General features: G+C 42.1%; 1 protein-coding gene across 4 annotated transcripts in view; it reads left to right on the top strand.

The window, feature by feature from the left end:
- BAIAP2 (BAR/IMD domain containing adaptor protein 2) overlaps positions 1–21,221 on the top strand; it is a 134,900-nt gene that overhangs the window by 30,584 nt on the left and 83,095 nt on the right. For all 4 annotated transcript variants that reach the window (XR_014165328.1, XR_014165329.1, XM_081899735.1 and 1 more), the window contains exons 2-3: positions 2,695–2,770; positions 11,242–11,328. Coding sequence is in view for 2 of the 4 variants with exons in the window: in XM_081899735.1 (XP_081755861.1) it covers positions 2,695–2,770; positions 11,242–11,328 (163 nt within the window). In the remaining 2 variants the exon portion in view is untranslated. The remainder of the gene's footprint in view (positions 1–2,694; positions 2,771–11,241; positions 11,329–21,221) is intronic.

Below are 21,221 nucleotides of genomic sequence, written 5' to 3'. Positions count from 1 at the left end.
CCTCAGGGAAAGAGGGCTCAGAGCCTGGGGATTGGTGAGACAAAAAAGAGGGAGTAGAAGGAGAAGACTGAGAGGAGGAAGTGTCAGAACTGGAAGAGGTAGCAAGGATTAGTGAGCTTGGAGAGTCTGTGGCAGAGAGAAGTCCAGAATCAGTCAGAAGCGGAGACAGGAGAGTGGCATGAGGGAGACCAAGAGGCAGAGAAGAAGAAGAAGAAGAAGAAGAAGAAGAAGAAGAAGAAGAAGAAGAAGAAGGAGGAGGAGGAGGAGGAGGAGGAGGAGGAGGTGGTGGTGGTGGTGGTGGTGGTGTTTGGATTTGATATCTCACTTTATCACTGCCCTAAGGAGTCTCAAAGCGGCTAACATTCTCCTTTCCCTTCCTCCCCCACAACAAACACTCTGTGAGGTGAGTGGGGCTGAGAGACTGGCCCAAGGTCACCCAGCAGCTGCACGTGGAGCAGCAGGGAATCGAACCCAGTTCACCAGATTACGAGTCCACCGCTCTGAACCACTACACCACACTGGCTTGTCAGGCTTGTGAAGAATCACAGGTGTCTCCCCCTCCTGCTGTGACAAGCTTGGTAATGCACAAACACAGTTTCTGATAGCTTGGGAAAAAATCCTGGAAAAGGAGAGGACTTAGGCAGCTATGGGGAGAAGGGACCTTCAGTCACAGCAACTGCTTCATTGGGGCAAGGCCTATTGGAGATGAGTTACTGTGCTCATTATGCCTGGCCACTCCTGGGTCAATCGTGTTTTGCTAATAGAGAGTTAGTTCCAACTTGCACAGTGTGATTCACTGCTGGCTCGCTCCTGATATCTTACCAGGGGTCAGTCAGTTTCTTGGCCCTCATCCATCTCGTTACTGCCTTCAGGCACTAGACCTGCTTCTTCACAGCATGACCTGATTCTGATAGCAAGGAGGAATAGAGCTAGATTGTCTCCCAGGTATTTTGTCAGGACTTAAGGTATACATTAAAATGTATCTCCAGTTAGACCACATGACATAACTCCAACTGTCTTTGGTCATGATGGAATGGCGGTGACTTTTATGCAGAGTGGCCTTATTATCAATGCAGCCACATTGTTTTCCTTCCAGACTCCCACTCCCATTAGCTCCTGCCCGAATGGCCATTGGTTAGGGATGATGGGAATTATAGTTCAACAACATCTGGAGGGCACCACATTGGCCATTCATGAAATGCATTGTTACTTTGTAGTTGGTGCATGGAGCTTAATCCTGAAGCCTTTTAGAACTTCTTGTCTCTGCTGATACTGTTTTTAATTACTGTTTGTATATTGCTGTCTTAGCTTTGAATTGTATTTATTGCTTTTATTGACTGTTCTGCAGCTTTCCTGGAGAGCATCTTAATTCAGAAAGGGAGGGTATGAATTGTTATCCTTAAACTTAAACGAGTTCTCCAACTGTTAAATGGCACCTTTAAACCAAAATGTATGAACTCTTCTGCTTGGCACACTATGTAATTCTCGTTAGACACTGTTGCCCTGCATTTTCTAGCCTGGCCAAACATAGCAGTATTGAATGTGTTTCTTCTTGTCTGTTTTTACAAGAATGAAATAAGCTAAAGAAGCTGGTGGATGGAAAAACCATTTTCTTAAAAGAGCTCAAACTTAAATGTGAAGGCAGATCTCAGGGATGGGATATTTTGAAATGAACCAGAAAGTCCTGTGTGCGGTTGATCTTACTCTCACATGTTCTCTGTCTGTCTCACATATCCATTAGGAGTAAATATGTACGGTAATTAAATAAATTGCATTATTTGTATATTTACAGTAAATGGTAACAGTTCCACATGTATAACAAGGTGTTAAAAACTGAAATCCCAGCATGCTGACACCACCTACTAGACAGAACGGGTTAAAAAGTTGCTAAGTCGAATGCTTTAATTGCCTATAAAGAATCTCTGTCAGGAAGCCGGTGATGACTATAAAAGAAAAAATGAAGGTTCCTCAATTATTCTTCCTCATCGTGAGGTGCTAAATACAGAAGCAGGCTTCTGCCTTGCAGTGCTTTGCCTATCCAGGGCTCTTGTATTCGACTGGAACTTGCAGGCATGGTTTAAATGTATAAAATATATAGCAATGTTAGCCAGTCCCCTGCACAGTGTTCTGTAGGAGAACTGAGGCGAATACATATAACAAATACAAATAAACACATTTCTAAATCTGGCCAAATTTAAGTTTGCTATTACTGTCAATGCTTTTCCTTGATTTGTGTCTACAGATTGAAGAGTTAGTGCCCAATTGCCAGCTGTTCTAATCCTACTTCTGATTTTCTTCTTCTGCTGCTGCTGCTTCTTATACTGGTTTATGCTTCATTTTGTTTATGCTCTGGCAAAATAGTCATACAGGAGAGAGCTTTGTGGTGTCTGGAATTCCTCTCGTACATAACTGCTGACTTAGAATCCTGGACCGAATTGTAAAAATGCATCCATTGCCTTGTAAAATGTCGTTTGACTTGTTGGCTTGTGTTGTCTCTGTCACATGGCGTGTGTTGCGTGTCTGTGGGAAGATTCTGTTTCCGAGGCTGTATTTCGTAGGATAGTGTGACTCAGCCTCTCTCTTGTATTCACACATGTGTACACAAGGAGTACAAGAACACTTTTAGTCGCTTTCTCAGCAGAGTGTTTGAATTGCTAATGCATTGTTTGTTTGTGTGTTTTTCTTTCTTTGTAGACTATAATGGAGCAGTTCAACCCCAGCCTCCGGAACTTCATTTCCATGGGGAAGAACTATGAAAAAGCCTTGGCAGGTAAGCAAAGTGTAATTGTGCATGTTGTTGTCATGGCTGTGGCATTGGGTGGTAGCAGAGGTGTGCGGAGGGGGGGAGAATGGCAAAATCATGTTCGCTGAGGTTGTTGGCATTGCTCTTGAAGTTTAGAAAATATGTCAGGAAATGCTCTCGTCTGCCAAAGGCAGCCTGCAAAGCAGCTCTTTGAATTAAGACACAAGCGCATTATCATTCTATGACATGTGAAGCATGAAGGGCTGTCACAAGGCGCACTGCTTAAGAAGCTGTGACATGAAACATCTTCCTTACAATGATGAGCCAGATACAGGCTGCTGATTTACTGACAACTAGATGATAAACACAACTTGTGATTCCACCCCTCCTCCTGTCTCAAATAGCCTCTTTGGATTGCCTAAATAATAATAATAAAAATCTTCAAACCTATCTTTAATAGCAAAGAAGTTCCAGCACTACACTTCACAGTGTAGATGTATGTTTCAAAGCTGCATTAGCAAATCCCAAATGAGTAAACAAAAAAAGTTTGACAATTATCAACCACTCTCAAATGTCCCCTTTGGGGGCAAGGTACTTTGAGAGGGAGGTGGTGGTTGAGCTTCAAGCATGCTTGGAAGAAGCTGAGTATCCAGATCAATCTGAATTGATGCAGGTCCAGCCATTGAATCAAAACTGCTTTGGTTTCCCTGGTGGTTGACATGTGTCGGGGGACAGATGAAGGGAGTCGAACTCTCCTCATTATTCTTCATCTGCCTGCAGCTTTTGATAATTTGGACCTCAGTACTCTCCTGGACAGACTCCAGGTGGTGGTGGGGCACCATTTTGTGATATTCGATTTGGGAGTTTTGTTCCATAGAATAGCTATTAGAGGGAGGTATTACATTGTGCCATGGGCACTGACCTGTGCCATGTTTCAGGGGTGCATTCTGCCCCCATGGCATTTTAATATTCACATGTAGCTGTTGGGGAGGTAACATCTGTTCTGGAGTAAGGTGTCATTAACACATGGATGTCATCCAGCTCTATCTCTCCATACCTTCTCATCAGAAGGCTGGTGCTCAATGGGCTGGGTGTTGATGAGGAAATTGACATTGAATCCAGACAAGATGGAGGTGTTGTGTTCCTGAGCACAGAAAATGGGGATGCACCTGCTTTGGATGGGATTGCACTTCCCTTGAAGGAGTAGATCTGCAGGAAATACTCCTGGCTTCAATATTGTCACCACAGGCTCAGGTGGCCTTGGTGGCTAGGAATGCCTGTTTCCAGCTCTGGCTGGTTTACCAACTACAGTCCTGTTTGGACTTGGTCACTGTACTCATCCTCTGGTAACCTCCAGATTGGATTACTGCAGTACATTCTACTTGGGGCTGCCCTTAAAGACTCTTTGGAGACTGGCTGCCTCATTCTGGACCAGTTGCAATCTGGTATGACTGCAAAGAGTCATATCACACCTGACCTGAAGCACCTGTGCTGGTTGCCTATTTGTGTTTACATTAATGTTTAAAGCTCTAAATGACTTGGGGTCCCAAATAGCTGAAGAAACTTCTCCCACATCCACCAGTTTGGGTATCAAGATGGGTGGAGGAGCACTTGTTGGTAATGCTGCCAACCAGAGAGGTGTATGTGGCAGCTCAAAAATTGTGGAATTCTCACCCCATAGTGAGAGTCTGGCACTGACATTACATCTTTTGTTGGGTATGCCTGTTTACTCTGACCTTTGGAAGCGGAGTATGAGTTTTTAGTTGTCTTCCCCATAAATTTTGCTATTAGTTGTATCTGTTTTGTGGTTTTATTTTTTAGACTGTATTTTTGTTAATGTAACCTGTGCTTGGGACCAAAGGATGAGTAAAGAATTGGAAAATAAATAAATAATAGAAAGTAGAGCATTCCAATTTTTAGACAAAGGCGTTCAACCAGTTTAGTTAATAATGACTGACTTGTTGGTGCAGACTTGATCCATTGGCTTCATGGGGAATTCTAAGGCTATAATTTGGGCATTTGAATCCCATTGACTTAAGTGTCTACTTAGCAGCCTATCTGTATGCAGATGTAACTGTGGCATGAGCTTTTGTAAGCAAGATCCTGATTCATCAACTGTATCTTACAAAGTTGACTCTTTAAAGCCAATGCCTTAATTCAAACAGTCGAGTCTTTAAGAGGTCACAGGATTCTTCCATCCAACACAGAATAACACAATTAAGAACCACTTTTAAGTCATACAATAGGCAGCAAAAAAACCAAAAACCCACCAGGTTTTCTTCCACATTTACATTTCACAGGGAACTGCAGCCAATACCACCTGCATTCTGAGTGTATCTGTATGACACACCAAACACCTTCCAAACACCTGTCCGTCACATTCAGATTGTACGTTTTTAAGTGAACAATGAAAAAATTTTAAGGGCAAAACCAGAGAGTGTTATGTGAAGTGGTATTTTCTCATGGACGATGGTTTTTGTTTTTTTTAACCTTCTGATTGGCAATTTGCCCAAAAGTTAGTAGATTTGTAGGCGCTGTCGTGCTCCTAATATGCCTGGTTTCCTGCCCTGGCTGCTTCAGCTGGCCCTAGGCAGGTGTGGAAAATCTCCTACATGTTTCGGCCAACGTCATTTGTTCAAACCATATGAGAGTTTGGTCAGCCATGTACATTATTTCTCTTACGTATTTGTGCTGCTAGCTTTTGTGTCCTGTAGTGCAGGTAGGCTATTTCATCCCTCCCACCCCAGGGACTTGAGCTAGCAAGCAGAACTTAATTGCTTCTTGCTTTTTTATAGTTGCTAACACCTGAACCTCAATAAAGCCCTAGGGGAAAGCTTTCCCTGAAAGCCTTTCCCCCCTTTTAGATGGCCTGAGGATCCCTTTGGCAACTTCACTTACTGACTCTGCCTGCTTGTTTAAGTGTAGCAGCAATTCAGTAACATTCCTGGGATTTCCCCACCACCAACCACCTTAAAGAAAAAGAATAACTATCTCATGAGTCAGCTTTGTGAGCATTGCATCACTTGAGCGAGACTTAAGGGAAATGTTCTCAAACCAACTGCAGCACATTCTGTACTACAGGAGTGCCAGCTTGGTCCTGCGACCGTGGGTGCCCAGGGCATGCATGGCCCTGGCACCAAAATTTGTGGGTGCCCAGCCCCTTCAGAGGGGGAATTTTGTGGGTGCTCAGGCACCCAGGGAGTTGGCACCTATGCTGTACAACATGGAACTGCTTTTCACACGCCTTGCACATGCTTTGGGCTGATCTGCAGTCTCCAGTGGCTTCTTAAGGAGAAAAAGAGGTACTGGGTGTCTTTAGCCTGCTTTTGAAATCCAGTGCTACTCAATAAAGAACCAAACTCCACACATTCTCAAGGGTTGCACTCCCTTCTCTTATTACCATTTCATGGGTTTCAAGGCTGTGTCCTAGCATTCACAAGAAGCTGGAGGAATGAAGCCCTGGTCGGAATCATGGCCTGGCAATCTTTCTGCTAAAATGGAAGCTTATATTAAGAAGAACCCCACCAACCCCTTGATATGCAATTAATTATCTTGATGTTGACCCTGAAAAGTTGTTAAAAGGAGATCAAAATGTTACCATAGAATGCTGACAGAATTTGAAGTGTAGTGGTTTTCATCAGGGAGTCATGGCCCATAGCTGATTTTACAGCACTGTATAAAATACTTTGAAATATAGCCCAAGTGTTACACACCATGGAATGAATGTAAAGCAATTCCATAGTGGCCCTGTTGGTTTGGGTTAATATAAAAGTGTTACATATACCCACCCACACCCCAAAATAACATATTTGTAAGTGTAGGATTTGTGTGCCCAACACATAATGGGCTGGTTCAAATCACATGTCATGGTAAACTGTGGTTTTTAGCTTACCATGATTGAGCAGCATTCTAGTACATACTGCTGAATTGTTCCCATTTTGCTCTGCTCTGCTTGGAGACGGGAACAACAAACCATGAGTCTTGACTCAGTGTTGCATGCAAACCAGCACTTGTGGTTCGTTTCTCTCCAAACAAAGCATGAGCAGAACCCAAGTTTTGTTCTTGGCTTACCACTCATGGTTTGTTTGAGAGAAACAGACCACAAGAAGTAGTTCATACATAACGCTAAGCTAAATCTTGAGGCTTCTTTCTCCTGGCTCCAGGGAGGTTGGAGTGAAACAGGAGCAATTTAGCAGCATTTACCAGCACACACAGCACATTCATATAAATCGTGGCTTATAGTTAAGTGTGAAGAAGCCTAGGGCTTCCATGTGCGCAATGGGACTTCCCTCTCCACTCTCTGCACCCTGTGCTCTCCTGTTATTAGCTATGGAGGATTCAAATTCCAACTTTTAACCTTAAAAAAAAAAAATATTATGGTTGGGGTGCTCTTTAGCTCACCTGTGATTTTAGTTCTCTGTGATTTGATTATGGCTGAAGTTTACTCCCTATCTGGTTCTAGTTTGTGCTTTGCCTTTTTTTCTTCTTTTTTTTTAAAGGGTTTTACTAAATGGCATTATAAGGATTTAATGGTTTAAATTGTTAACATCCTGTTGTTCGTATGTTGCCAAGAGAACCATGGTATGGGGAGACTTAAAACAAAATGACCAAATAAATAATATAATAAATGCTGCTGAAAGCTGTTCTGCTTGGCAGGAGGTTGGACTCAATGGTCCTTGTGGTCTCTTCCAACTCTATGATTCTATGATTCTACGTGCAAATAGATATTATTATCTGATATGTCTTGCATTTTAAGAGAAAAAAACTCGTTGAAGACTGAAACGCAGAGTGCAATTTTTAAAGTAAATAAAAGGAAATTATGGTAGGTTTAGTAATGTTCTTGTTGCAGAGGCTGTGAATTTGGCATTGAGCAGACACTCAAGAAGAGTTTTTAGCAGTGCATAAATAGGGTGATACATTTGAGCATTTATTTATTAAATTTGTATCCAAGGCAGCATTTATGCTAATAAGAGTGTTGATAAGTACACAATGTCCCTATGTGCATCTGTTAAATGGCGGAGGGTATGTGTTAAGCAATGTATATCTAATGAAGAGGAAGAATAAGAGTAACATGAAAGCATGGTTTACTTTACTATTTACGTAAAACTATACACGGCTAACTGAGAGCTTTGTGAGCTCTTCTTGTAACAGTTAAAGATTACAGACCCTGAGATTTATTGAAGAATTTTCAATAACCTTGTAAAATTTATGTTTCCAGACCTGTTTAGTATTAAAAAAACCCCCACACCAATTACATTTTTAAAAGAGACTAATCATCTTGGCAACCTTTTAAAAAGACAAAGCATTTTAAGCCCGTGTAGCTACATCAGTGTTAGTTCTTTGTCATTTTAGTCTGAGTTAGATCTGTTGAACTTAGTGGAACCTACTTCTAAGTAGACATGTATACTACTGTTGTGCTGTTGCTCTCTTTCACATTTAGATTTTTGACTTTTATAAAGTGCTGCAACTAAAAGTAGATTTTTAAAAACGGAGGTTCTCAAGCTTTCTATCACCAGGGCCTACTTAAGATGGCTGAAAACTACTGAGGCCCACCAGTTAAAAAATGGAGGCAGAGTTTGACATAACCAGTGGGCAAGTAATCTTGCTTTCTGCTGATGTTCAACCCATCTTTGAAAATGGCTAAATTATTTGCCACCGCATTGTTCCTCAGTCTAAGTGCAGAGACTTGCTCTGGAGTTACCATGACAGCCTTCCCATTTTAGGCAGAATTTGCTGATCCAGCACAGGGGTCAGCAAACTTTTTCAGCTGGACCGGACTGTATTTGGGGGGGGGGGGAAATGAACAAATTCCTATGCCCCACAAATAACCCAGAGATGCATTTTAAATAAAAGGACACATTCTACTCATGTAAAAACACGCTGATTCCCAGACCGTCCGCAGGCCGGATTTAGAAGGCGATTGGGCCGCATCCAGTCCCCGGGCCTTAGGTTGCCTACCCATGGTCCAGAGGCTTCCTAAGTGGGGGCAGAGGGAGTCTTTTTCTTTTATATTTCCCCCTTCCCACTCCCATATGCTTGTGAGAAACTATTTTTAGTCATCATCTGTGATTTCTTCTCCCCTTCTTCTTTCACACTCGATTTGTACCATATTCAGCCCCCACCAACTTCTTTTCTACCTCCTCTATGGTCTGCTTACCTTCACTTATTCCTCCTACAATATCCTTCCTTTCGTACCTCCTCCTTTTCTGTTCCCAGTTTATTATAATAAATGCTAACCGCGTACCTCTCACTTCCTTCATCTCTTCAACATGTCCTCCAGTCCTTTCCCTTTTATAGAAGGGAGACTTTTCTTGCCACCTGCCTGCTCCAAACTGCTCTTCCCCCAGCCACCCTTAATCACCATGCAGGTAGTTGCTGGTGCTGGTTTTGGTCCAAGCAAAAGACAATGGCACACCTAGGAGTTACAGGGTGGGCTGTGGCACTAAGGCCCACTTGAAAGTAGCCCAAGACCCACTGGGTTGATCCTGGCACACTCTCTGAGAAATGCTGCTCCAAGACAAGGAAGTGGGTTAATACGGTATCCATTCTTGAGAACTAACTCCTGCAATCTGGTTTTGTTTGCTTCAGTTTTTGATAAATGCATTCTATCTGCAGATCTCAACTCTGTAATCTTAAAGGCCATTCCATTTTCTCCCGCTCTCTTGTCTCTTGATCTGTATCCTTATGAAATGCAAGCAGTTTAATCCAGTAGCACTTGCTAGAACATGTAGTTTTGCGGTGTTAAACAAAATCTATGCAATGTGTTCTTGTGATTAAGTGGAACCCCCTTCTTATCTGATTAAAGTGACGTGTGCAATTGGAATGTCAACAAACGAGCTAAAATGCTTGAGCTGCATTTGAAAGTCAAGTGATAGCTGGCTACTTAGTAAGATTTTTGGAGGCTTGATAAGCTAGTACAGTGGTACCTCGGTTTTCGAACGTAATCAGTTCCGGAAGACGGTTTGAGTTCTGAAACGTTAAAAAACTGAAAACTCAACAGCCGACAGCTAGGCCTTAGGATCTTTTACTCAGTGGAAGCCACATGGTATGTTCGATTTCCGGGGCATGTTCGAAAACTTAAGCATTTACTTCCGGGTTTACAGTGTTCAAAAACCGAAATGTTTGTCAAAGGAGACGTTCGAAAACTGAGGTACCATTGTATTGTCAAAGATGTGTCTTCTCCCAGAATAAAAATTCAGGTTTATACCAAGATAGTGGTCTATAATCAGAATAACCTTCTCTAATCTTGCAGATTAGCCTGGGAGAAATAATGCAATATCTTGATGCAGAGCCCATATTCAGGCTTTTGCATCTCTCCACCGTCCCACACCCAACCCCATAAGATTCTTGTGTTGTCCTATCCTGCTCTAAACACAATACCTGTTGCCCAAACTACCACTTTCTATGTTGCGTTCCACATTATTCATGTGTCAAAATTCCCTCCACTCTTTTAAGATCTGAATTAGCTCATGAGAGTTTTATCTGAATTATTATACAATGAAGCTTCTTTCATTTCAGTGACAAAAATTGTTATGTGACACAAGCTGAAAATTTCACCTTGATGTGGTAGTGTGTGTCCAAGAAGCTCTTATTGGAGTTTTGAACATTTCAGTATTATGTCATATGGTCAAATCACTCCATAATGCTTGGAGGTTGTTTGGAGTGCAAAATTTGAAGCTCAGCTATAGAAGCTGGCTAGGGAGGGGTTGGACCCTTGGATTACAAAGGAATCAAAGGTGTGCTAAAGGAGGATAAGATTACAGAGAAGCTGAATGAATTATTTGCATCTGTCTTCACAGTGGAAGATATAAGGCAGATCCCTGTGCCTGAATTAACTTTTGCAGGAAGGAAGTCTGAGGGACTGAAGAAAATAATGTGGTGACAAGAGACTAAGTTCTAGGCCTAACAGGCAAAATAAAAACTGACAAATTGCCAGGTCCAGGTGGCATCCATCCAAGAGTTCTCAAAGGAGTCAAATACGAAATTGTTGATTTTCTGATCAAAATAACTTAGCTTGTTCCTAAGACCAGCCTCCATACCTAAAAGCTGGAAGGTAGCCAATGTAACACCAGTTGTTGTTGTTGTTGTTGTTTTTTAAGGGATCCAAAGAGGGGGTTTCCTGGAGATTGCAGACTGGTTAGGTTAACATCTGTCTCCAGAAAACTGGTGATGTATCGTTAAAGGTAAAATAACCAAGCATACAGAAGAACAAGCTTTTGCTAAAGCAGAGCCAGCATGGCTTTTGCAAAGCTAAGTCTTGTTTCACTAAGTTATTGGTGTTCTTTGATTCTGCCAGATTTTGGTGACAACACTAGCATTTGGATGGCGCAACAGGACTTGACAGCAGTTTATAGCTGCCTTGTAAATCAACAGGGAATTCCGTATTTAGCAAGTACATTCAAATAATGGAAACATTTTCTGTTGTGTTTGTTATCCCTGAAGCAACAATGGAGGTAAAAACGTACATGGCAATAATATACATGTGTTTCGATTTCTAGGTGTGACTTTTGCAGCAAAAGGATACTTTGATGCTCTGGTTAAAATGGGAGAATTGGCCAGCGAAAGCCAAGGATCTAAGGAACTAGGTAAGTCAAGTACCACACTCACTGCTGCCATGTGGCTCTCAAAGGTTTAGCCAACTGTCAACGCTGCCCTTGGGCTGAAAAAAGGTAGCCACTTTGGTTAAAAGCTTGAGATGATGTTTGCTAAAAAGGGAAGGATGAACTCACAACACCTCTTTGTCTTCTCTAGGGAAAGAGCAGCCCTCATTATTCATAAGGGGTGAGAGGAGTTCTAAAATATCCTCAGGTGTTGCCTGTGTATTGCTGAACATGAGCTGTTACACCCCTTTCTCAAACATGCAGGTTTTGTGTTCTTAGGTTACACTCTCCTGTGTTTATTGTTGGAATATGGATTCCGTAAATTATGCTTAAGTGACAGGATGGATGTTTATTTGCACATGAGATGCAAAATACCCTAATTCATTTCCATCTGTTTGAAGTGCATCCTGTTTAAGGCACTAGATATAAGACATTGGCATTTTAGAGTCAGAGGGGTTTCCCCCTCTGATCAGGACCATGATCATTGCAGGAAAAATATAAATGTGTCTGCAAAGGCAACCAAATTTTTGGCTCCACCAGCCAATCATGCTTGACATGACTTGATTGGGCATTCAAATAAAATTCCTTTATTTCACTGAGGCCCTTTTCTAAGGAAGCAGCTTTGGAACCAGGTTAACTGAAACACCTCTTGCACCTGTATGAACTGGCCTTCCCTTGAGATCAGTGCCAGAGGCCCTGCTTGCTGATGCACATTTCTTAAGTTCAGTTAGACTGGTGAGCAGTTTGGACAACATGCCAGTTAAGCATCTTTAATCATGGTTTGGTGTAGCGTTTGAGTTGAGCTAGTGTGAGCAATCCCCATTATTTCATCAATGTGTTTACTTTGCCTGAAATATCATAATTGCAGGTGCAGGAATATTTTTTCTCTCTGCAATAAACATTGTTTTATTGGTCTCATGCTGGTGAGTAGATCAAAAATAAAAATCCACTTTATGAAAAACAACAACATGGCAGTACTAGTTGTGGGCTAATATTGGGAGTCTTATGCCGTTTAATTTACGTTCTCTTGCAAAATTTTAAAACTGCTTGTGCAAGCCTTATGATAATACTCTAGTGCTATTATACATACACAATCTCTCCACAACTTGGTTCATAAGCACTCCTTTCTTGGAAAAGGAAATGGGGTATTAATTGCCCCCTAAACGATTTCCTTCATGCTTACCTAATCTAAAGATAGATGAAAGTAGTAGGCTGTCCTTTAACAAGACACATTTTTGCTTGTAGAGAAGTTTTAGCCTTCACTGCTGCAGAGTTAATCACAGAACTTACGCTAACGCCCTAACTTTGGTGGAACATTTTCCCCTTGAGGTTCAGCTCTCATTAACATCGGCTGTCATTTGGCACCAGCTGTAGACCTTCCTCTTCTGTCCAGCCTGTGGGTGAAGAGATCTTTGGCTTAGGCTAGGCAATTAGAGTTCTTATTCTGATGAGAGTATTTGATGACTTGTTGTATTGTGCTTTTATGATTGTATATTTAAAATACTGTCATCCGCCCTGAGGTCTTCTGACAAACAGTGGTATATACATTATTTTTAAAAATAGCCAAAGTGCCCCCCGCCATTGCTTAAGTAATGACAACTCTGTCAGTTCCTGGGAACTGCAGGGTCACCTGTGAATAATAAACACTTAGGTTTTATTTCTGGGGAAGTGGCGCTTCTGATGGGCTGCCACAATAACACCTCTATGTGCCTTGCGATGTATAGATGTGGGGAAAATCTGTTTTTGGTTCTCTGTGAGTGTTACTTTTGATACATAGGTGGGACTCGGACAAATGCTAATAAAACACAGGGCCTGAATAGCCTGCTACCTGTGCATACTACACAGAGGTGTTTTTTTGAAAATGCAAGCATGTATCAGGACACGGCAGTTTCACACAAGCCCTGAAAAGTCAGACATCTTGCTAGATGTTTTGCTGTTCTAAGTAAATTCTTGTCAGCGTAATGAGAGTTTGTTTGGGTTTCTCTGCAGCCTTTCTAATCCCCATCAAGCAACCACCCACGTTTTAATTCCTTCCTTTTTGCTCCGTTTCCAAATTCCCCCTCCCCAATCAGTCTTAAGTAAATGTGCACTGCCTGCATGATTTGTACCGTAAAAGTAACAACACAGCCTTCTGGCTCCAATAAACTCTGGTTTTCTGAGTATTTGGGGAATCATCCTGAAGTGAAGGCTGTTAGGACTCTAAAAGTCTTTCCAAAACCTTAGCTAATCTGATATTCATACAATGTGCTCTATTTTGCCCCAAGTCAACAGCTCACTTGGGTTCAATCGCAGCCATGTGCACATAGACGGCATCCCCTGCACAGAGCAACAGAGCCAATGTTGTTGTCATCTTGCCCTGAAGGAGCCCTTTATCTACTTAAATACACCCAGTAGAGAAAAATGCCAGTTCTGTGTCCTTTTGTGCTTGCCTTTTTATATGGAGTAAAGAATCTAAGTGTGTTGCTCTTTTCTGCCTTGAAGAAATCCGAGAGATAATGCATGGCTTGCCATTAGTTGCAGATCCTTGAAGGAACAGCGGATTTTACATTTTGCTCCGAGGCATAGCTGCAGAATTTGGGATGCTAGCTAGCTAGCTGCAGATTATTATTATTATTATTATTATTATTATTATTATTATTTGCATGGTTCTGAAGTGCTGTGCTTGCTTAGGTTTGCATTCCTTCCAGCATACTTAAACATGTCAGACATTGTGCATGCTGAACTATTCTTGGGTTGTTGTTTTTTTGAGATTTTATTTAATATGGCTGCAATCCTTTGCCCATTTTGGAAGTAAGGATGCAGCAAAACCCCTGTATAACCTCGTTGCATATGAAAGACTGTTGATGTGTACCAGTCTTGTTTAATATATTAAGCTTTGAGATTGGTAAGTGATCTTGAAATACATTAGGGCCACAGTGACTATAGAAATTCCGACAGAAAGCCTACTTAGTTCAAGTGATTAGTCCTACTCATGTTGCTGCAAGTCAAGAGAGTAACATATCAAGCTTGTGAATTGATGGACTCAAGACACCCAACTTATTAAGTGCAATTTCTGTATTTAGAAAAATGTTGCGAAAAAATGCACATAGCTTCAGTAACTTAACCACTTTGTAGATTGTGTGTTTCCTGTTGCAGAACTTGTGGAACCCATCCTCTCCAAATTAAAGAAAATAAAATGTTCATTCCTGCCATGGTTCAGCATTGTGGGTGAAATCCAAATGTGAAAGACTTTGCAACTATCTACTACCATGGATTTAACCTCCACCCCCAATCAAGTGTGGGACCATAGTAGATTGTGGTTGTATTCACACATAATACTAAACCATTGTGTAGAATTATGAGGACAGCAAATTTAGGCTTTGATTTCTCCTGTCCTACCTCTGGCACGTTGTGAGGATGAGTGTTTGGAAGTTTTTGTTTCAATTTAAGATTTACGACAGCTGCTTGTAATCTCAGAAGCTGAACATGCTGGTTAATCTTAACTATGGTTTGTTGAAACAAGGCGACTTCAAAGCCTAGTTAATTAACCAGAGTTCAAGATTAATCAACGTTTAAGGATTTGGATGTAATACCAAACTGTGGTTAATCTAAAACAGAAGCATTGGAGGAACAGAAAGGAGGAAAACCCATGAATCCAAGGCTCACCTTGGTCTTCGCCTTATAGCAATTGATCAAGGCCACTCTTTCTGCTTTGTGTTATGGGCCCTCTTTGTCTGGATCTTGCTCACCACCAGCGAAATGATCCGTGTTGCATTTGGCTCTGTGGTAGCTCCATGTGACACAAGCCTAGTTCGGGGTTGATCACTTGGTGGCAATCAAGTCCAGCTGGTGCTAGTGGCCTCACCTTGGATGTCTCCAGGACACTCACTGTTTTGCCTTAGTAGAGAAGAATGTGTTCACGATGTAGAGGTTGTAAAGAGTACAGTTCAAGCAGCTTTTGTCCATTCTTGTTCATGCTGCCAATACCAAAGTGGCCTGTGCAGTTGTCCTATGTGTGATGATCGTCCCCAGCTCTGGTACTGAAATCTCCGGCGGGAAGAATTGTTCGCAGGCTGGGAATCTCCTGACAGCTTGGTCTAGTTCTGTGTAGAACTGGTCTTTGATATGTATGTACAGTATTGTGTTCCTATAATAACTCACTTCTTCCTAGTTTCATCTTGGTTTCAAATGCATATGATTCCTTGCATTCCTTGTCAGTTATATCTATTTTTTGGGAGGGGGCAAGAGACTATAATTCTGTGAAATTTGACAACTACTAAACTGTTCTTCTACAGAATACTTGCAACTGGGAAGAATGGGAGGGTGGCTTTTACTGAGCTGTAAATGGGGTAAGCGTGGCTGCAGATGCAGTTATTTTTAGTTACTTAAGATAATGACCTGATTACAAAACATGTCCTTTTAAAATTCCTTAGAGAAATCGGCCCATTGTCTCTTTCCTTTCGTCAAAGTCATGAACTTCAGTTGCTATGCTGCAACTCTTAATGTTGATGTTGTTGTCGTTACACAGGTTTGCTTGTTAGGGAGGACAGCAGATGGGTGGAAATGTTATAATGCCCACAAGTGAGTACCTGTACTACAGTGTCGATACTAAATGCCTTGACAAATTCCTGGGAACTGAGTCACTTCGCTTAGGTGGAGCGTCAGAATTCTTTCTCTCTTGGTAGTCTCACTTAGCGTATTCTGCATTCTGCCACTACTATTACTGAGACAGGACAGGTGTGTGTGTGTTGATGTGGGGGCAGTTGAAACTACATCTTCAAAGGGAAATCTGGTATTTTCTTAGTTTCAACTTTCACTCCCGCTCCCCACCTTCTGTCTAGGTAAATATATCTGCACCTGTAAGCCAACCTTGCTCCATTTATAGCTCAGTAAAAGCTCCCTCTCTATTCTTCTTCTTGGCTACTGCAGGGACATGGAGATTTATTCAGAATAGACTTCCACTTTCCATTCTGGCCTTTTAGGAGGTGACTTTCACTTCCATTACAATTTTCCAAACAGATCAGATAAATTGAAGAAATTGAGATGTATGAAGAAAACAATTGACAGTGACTCTGTGGGGTTTTTTGGGGGGTGGGGGATGGGGAGTGGGGAACACTTAGGGCTCATCCAGACTTTTACTTGTCCTGTAGCTTTCACCCAGGAAAACCCGCTCTTTAGCGCTGAATTGAACCAAACGTCAATTGGGTTTTCTGACAATTGATGTTTGCTCTGATGCAGTGGTAAAGATTGTCCCCCGTCCTGTCCCCCCCCCCCGGGGAAAGTGTTGGAGCAAACAGGAAACTGCTTGGATCCATGACTTGGAGGAGATGATTTGTTTAATACTGCTGCTATCATATGAAGAGAGAAAATGGCTGGATTTAAGTTGGACAAAAGGGTATCCTCAGTTGAGGAAGTGGGGCAAAGAAGAGGACAAATGCCCAAGGATGGTTCCATCTCCCCACCCCACCCCAATTTTTTTTTTGAATGAATATCTAAGTTAAGAGAAGAGGAAAACTAAGATAAGATTTGGTGGTCCAACCTACTGGCAGAAGTGTCAAAACAAAACAAAACAAGAGCAGAGCTCCAAGCAAAACAAAACAAAGTTGTACTTGGCTGAGATCTGGGAGCATGATCTGGGTTGCTCCCTGCTAACCCAGTTGGGTCCTCCCGGGTAACTAGCTTCAGCACCATCACAGAGGGCCAGCTGTGTGTGTCATGGCCATCCATAAAAATTCCGCTTTCCTTGCTAGGAAACCAGTCTGCAATAGGTATATCAGAACTGTCCAGACTGCACCTCCCTCCAAGTCAGTTTTTGCATTTTCAGCTTGAAATGTGTGGCAGCTGCTTGTTAGTGCTGTGGATGGCAATACTAAAAGTTGCTGAAGCCTACATGTTCAGGAAGCTTTGCTATGGTTTCCTACTCTAAAGGTTCCTTTGGGGAAGAAACATTTGAAGGCAGCTCTCTCAGATGTGAAATTTAATGCAAAGGTTCACTGCCAAACTCTCTTTTCTGGCAGTACTCCTGTCTCTTTTTCACAGTTGTGACACAAGCAAATTGAACAGGTAAAAGCCCTTTTCTGGCATCCTGATGCTACAGCTAAAATTTTATCGGTTGAATTCCTTGCATTTTAAAAATACAAACAGATTGGGTAGCTGGTGGAAGTTGGCTGGTCTACATATTTAGTGTCTAAGAAGTATCTCGGGTGAGTGGGAAGGGAGGGTGTACAGTCCCTACATTTCTGAGCAGGCTGCAGGTAGAGGGGAAACTCAAAATTAATTTCAACATAAAAGGATTAGCTAAATTCTGGTGGGTTTCGATTTTATCTAGGAGGATGCTGACATTCATTTGAAAAGGAGTTAATATGAAATGTCAGCATGCATTTGCTTCTGGCAAACCTTCAGCATAAAAGTTACGGCATATTAAGCTCGCTGCAGAAATTTCCCGCATGCTCCTTTTTTACCTAGGTAGGTCCAGGTTGAATCAAGGCTGTAAAAACCCTCTTGAACCCCTCAAACTTAGAAAGATCAGGAGATGTGAAACTGTTGGGCGACTATTTTAGCAGTAGTTGTGCAAATATTTTACCTATCACTTTTTTGTGATAGATGCTGCACGGCAGCTTGTGTAGAGAGAGCAGTTCCTTCTGAGCATGGAAAAACTTACATGGTGCCTGTCATTGCCTTTGACCCAGATTGGAAACCCTTTTGTAAGTGCTTCTTTTGAATCCTCCTCCGGGGGGATTAATAAATCTCTTAATTGGATTTGTACTTGTCTCAGGTATCTGCTTTCTGTGGCAGCAGGAGCAGTGTGGTGATAAACACGGTGAATGCGTAAAGGTCATTTGTCTGAGCAAGGGAGTTAATATGACAACAGATGTATGTCGATTACAGTGACCTGTGTTACTGTTGTTACGCTGTTCAGAAATTGCCAAACAGATAAATTTGCATTCCCATCTCAGAATTACACACAAGGGAAGCCAAGTCTTGGGGAAAACTTATCTTCTTATCTAACTTATCTAACTTATCTTCTTGTTCAAAAGGTAGCTAACATTAGAAGTGTTTCAGGAGCTGAAAGGCTGCAGCTGGCTAGCAATTTTCTACATGTGTAACTTACATACGATTCCAGCGAATGTAGCAAATGCCATGAAATAGAGCTGGGAAGTCACATCGCGTTCTGTTATGTGGCTTTGAAATTCTTTGTTCCGGAGGTGGAAAGACAGGCAAGAGACTCTTATCAAAGATCTGGTTCACACATACAAACCCATAAGCTTAGGTTCCCTATGCAGTTTCTTCCATAGGCAAAACCTCTCTGTGAACCTGCCTGTCTATTTGACGCTGGAAAGGTGAAACAGTCTACCCTAAGACCTCTGTTAAAGGAAGTGGGAGGAGACAATGGTTAAGTTTTGGAAAGTTTTTGATGACACAGTATAATCAACCAGCATTTTGTATATTCCAGTAAAAAACCACAGGATTCTCGGAGGAGAGCGCGTTGCAGAAAAATGTATTTTATAGCAGTGCACTCAGGTAGGGCTAGATTGCCACCCGCTGTGTGATGTGCCATCTGCTGCTGCCAGGACGTGTGCAGGCATTAATCTGAATTAGATCTGGATTAAAGGCCCCATGCGGAGTCCATCATTGGAAACATGTACCATATTTTCCCGTGTATAAGACTCCCCCTATTTTGGGGGGCTTGAAATTAAGAAAGGGGGGGGAGATTGCCAAGAGTTGTTGAGCTTTTTTTGGTGGGGGTTGCCTAAATCACTCACCCACCTGATCAACGCTGACAGTACCACGTGCTACCAAAGCCACCAATTGCCTGCTCACTGCCAGCAGCTGCCAATCGCCCGCCCAGTTGCCACAGCGCCAGCCTATCGACAGCAGCCCTTGCCACAGCAACCAATCACACACCCTATTGTCGCTGCAGGCTTCGTGGACCTCTCCGCAAGCAGCGGGAGCCAGCGCTGGGCTCCCACGGCTTGCAGAGAGCTGCCTGTTTGGGGGCTGTTTGGGGTCGGGGGAAGCTCGGGCCTCCCCCGCTCCAGCCCCGCGCCTGGGGGGGGGGAAATAATTTTTTTCCCTTTATTCCCCCCCCCAAAAAAAAACTAGGTGCGCCTTATGGGACGGTGCGTCCTATAGGGCGAAAAATATAGTATATGCACAAGTGAAAACAGTGGCTTCCATACAAAGCTATGCATTTGCAAACTAGTGTACAATCAACACGTACCCCACACTTAATAGTCAGTTCCTGATCGAAAAGCCATAAAGATTGTCATTTTTTCAGTGTATGTAATCAGAGGTTTTTGTTTCGGTTGAGGGTCTTGGTTGAGCTAGTCTCTCCTCTTTGTTGTATCACCTCTGCACAATGCTGGCAGGGAAACAAACAAGAAGGCGAGGAAAGAGAAATTGAAGAATCCTGAAGTAACTTGAGAGCTGGAATATTGAAGATGCAGCGCTTTCACCTGGCTCAGAAGGTAGCTGGCAATTCTGTGTTTTAAGAATCTGTGTGACTCCTAGATGGGTAGCTACAGCTTCTCCCATCCAATAGTTCGCAAGGAAGCCAAGGAATAGCTGTGGTTCTGGGAAAACACAACAGGTGAAGAAGCTTTGTGTTTTTTTAAGAAACTTAGTTCCTGACACTGAAGACTTAATTGGCAGGTTCTGAGTTGTTTGGATTCAACAAAACTGCTTTTGTTGAATGCATCAACTGCTTTTTTAATTTAAAGCACATCAGGCTCCTACTTTCCTGCATTTCAAAATGCTGCTATGATTCATTTATAACTGCTTTGGAATTGTAAAAATGAAAAATGGCCTAGAAATATTTTAAAATTAAATTAAACAAAGTGATTACTGCTACAGATAACCTGCAAAACAGAAGTAGTTGTTTTAGTAAAATTTATCTAGACAGCTTAGGTTTGAAGCAAATAGTATTGATCACATCTTGGAAGGGGTTAGTCATGGAAACTTCTCTTTAGATTGAATGTTCCCTGCCTTTTCTTCTTGTTATGAAACTAGCTGTACATGGGTGGCGCTATACAAATAATAACTCATGGATTAGTTCTAAGGAGTGCCTGGGATCTGGTGTCAAGTGTTGACAAACCACCTGGAAACAGTGACTGAGGCACTATCAAAATATGCATGCGAGTGGGAAATCGCCCTGAGAATTCAACAATAGCTGGGCACTGCCAGCCGTAGAATCCTTGAGCTCTTTTTATAATAACCCTTGTTTTGAAGACAAACTCTAAAAGTTAAATATCTCAACTGCAGACAAAGCCTCTGTTTCTGTTTAGTTAAAAGTCCTACGATTGAAAGTACGGTTGAAAAGGCGACACCCAGCCTTCTGTCAACAAATGTATTGTTCCTGAATAGGTTTTGAATGTGTATGATAGAGATTGTTCTGTCAACAGGTTAAGCTTGCAGGTAGGGTGTTTCTGCTAAGGGGGCAGATCCTGCGAACTAGAGATGGGAGTTGAAAGGATTCTCAGAACCAGATTATGTGCCTGTGTCTCTTTCTCCCTTCTCCCTGCACCCCCACTTCTGACCCTTTCAATGGCTATTCCTGCTTTTTGGCACAGCAGACTTCTGCTGGCTGGCTGCCACTAAACCTCTATGCTATCCTGTACCTGTTAATTAGTTCTTTACCCTCGAAAGAATCACTGCCTTTCCCCTGTGTTAAGTTGCCTGGGTAATTGGGCATTAGAGACCTGCTGATACAAGCAATCCTTTCAACATCTTTTTTGGAGAACAGTAGCTTCGTAGAATCAAAGACATGCTCCTTGATGTATAGATCTTCTTAAACATGCAGTTGGTAAAAAATGGAGTCTATTAACCTCTCATTTTAAATGTATGCACTTTTCCTTGATATTTCTTCAAATGCATTTGGGAAAGCTTTGATCTAGCCCTCA

The sequence above is a fragment of the Podarcis melisellensis genome (assembly GCF_964234715.1).
Source record: "Podarcis melisellensis genome assembly, chromosome: 2".
In the NCBI taxonomy this organism is placed as follows: domain Eukaryota; kingdom Metazoa; phylum Chordata; class Lepidosauria; order Squamata; family Lacertidae; genus Podarcis; species Podarcis melisellensis.
The sequence above is the reverse complement of the archived record's forward strand: the minus strand, read 5'-3'. Positions and strand labels throughout refer to the sequence as shown.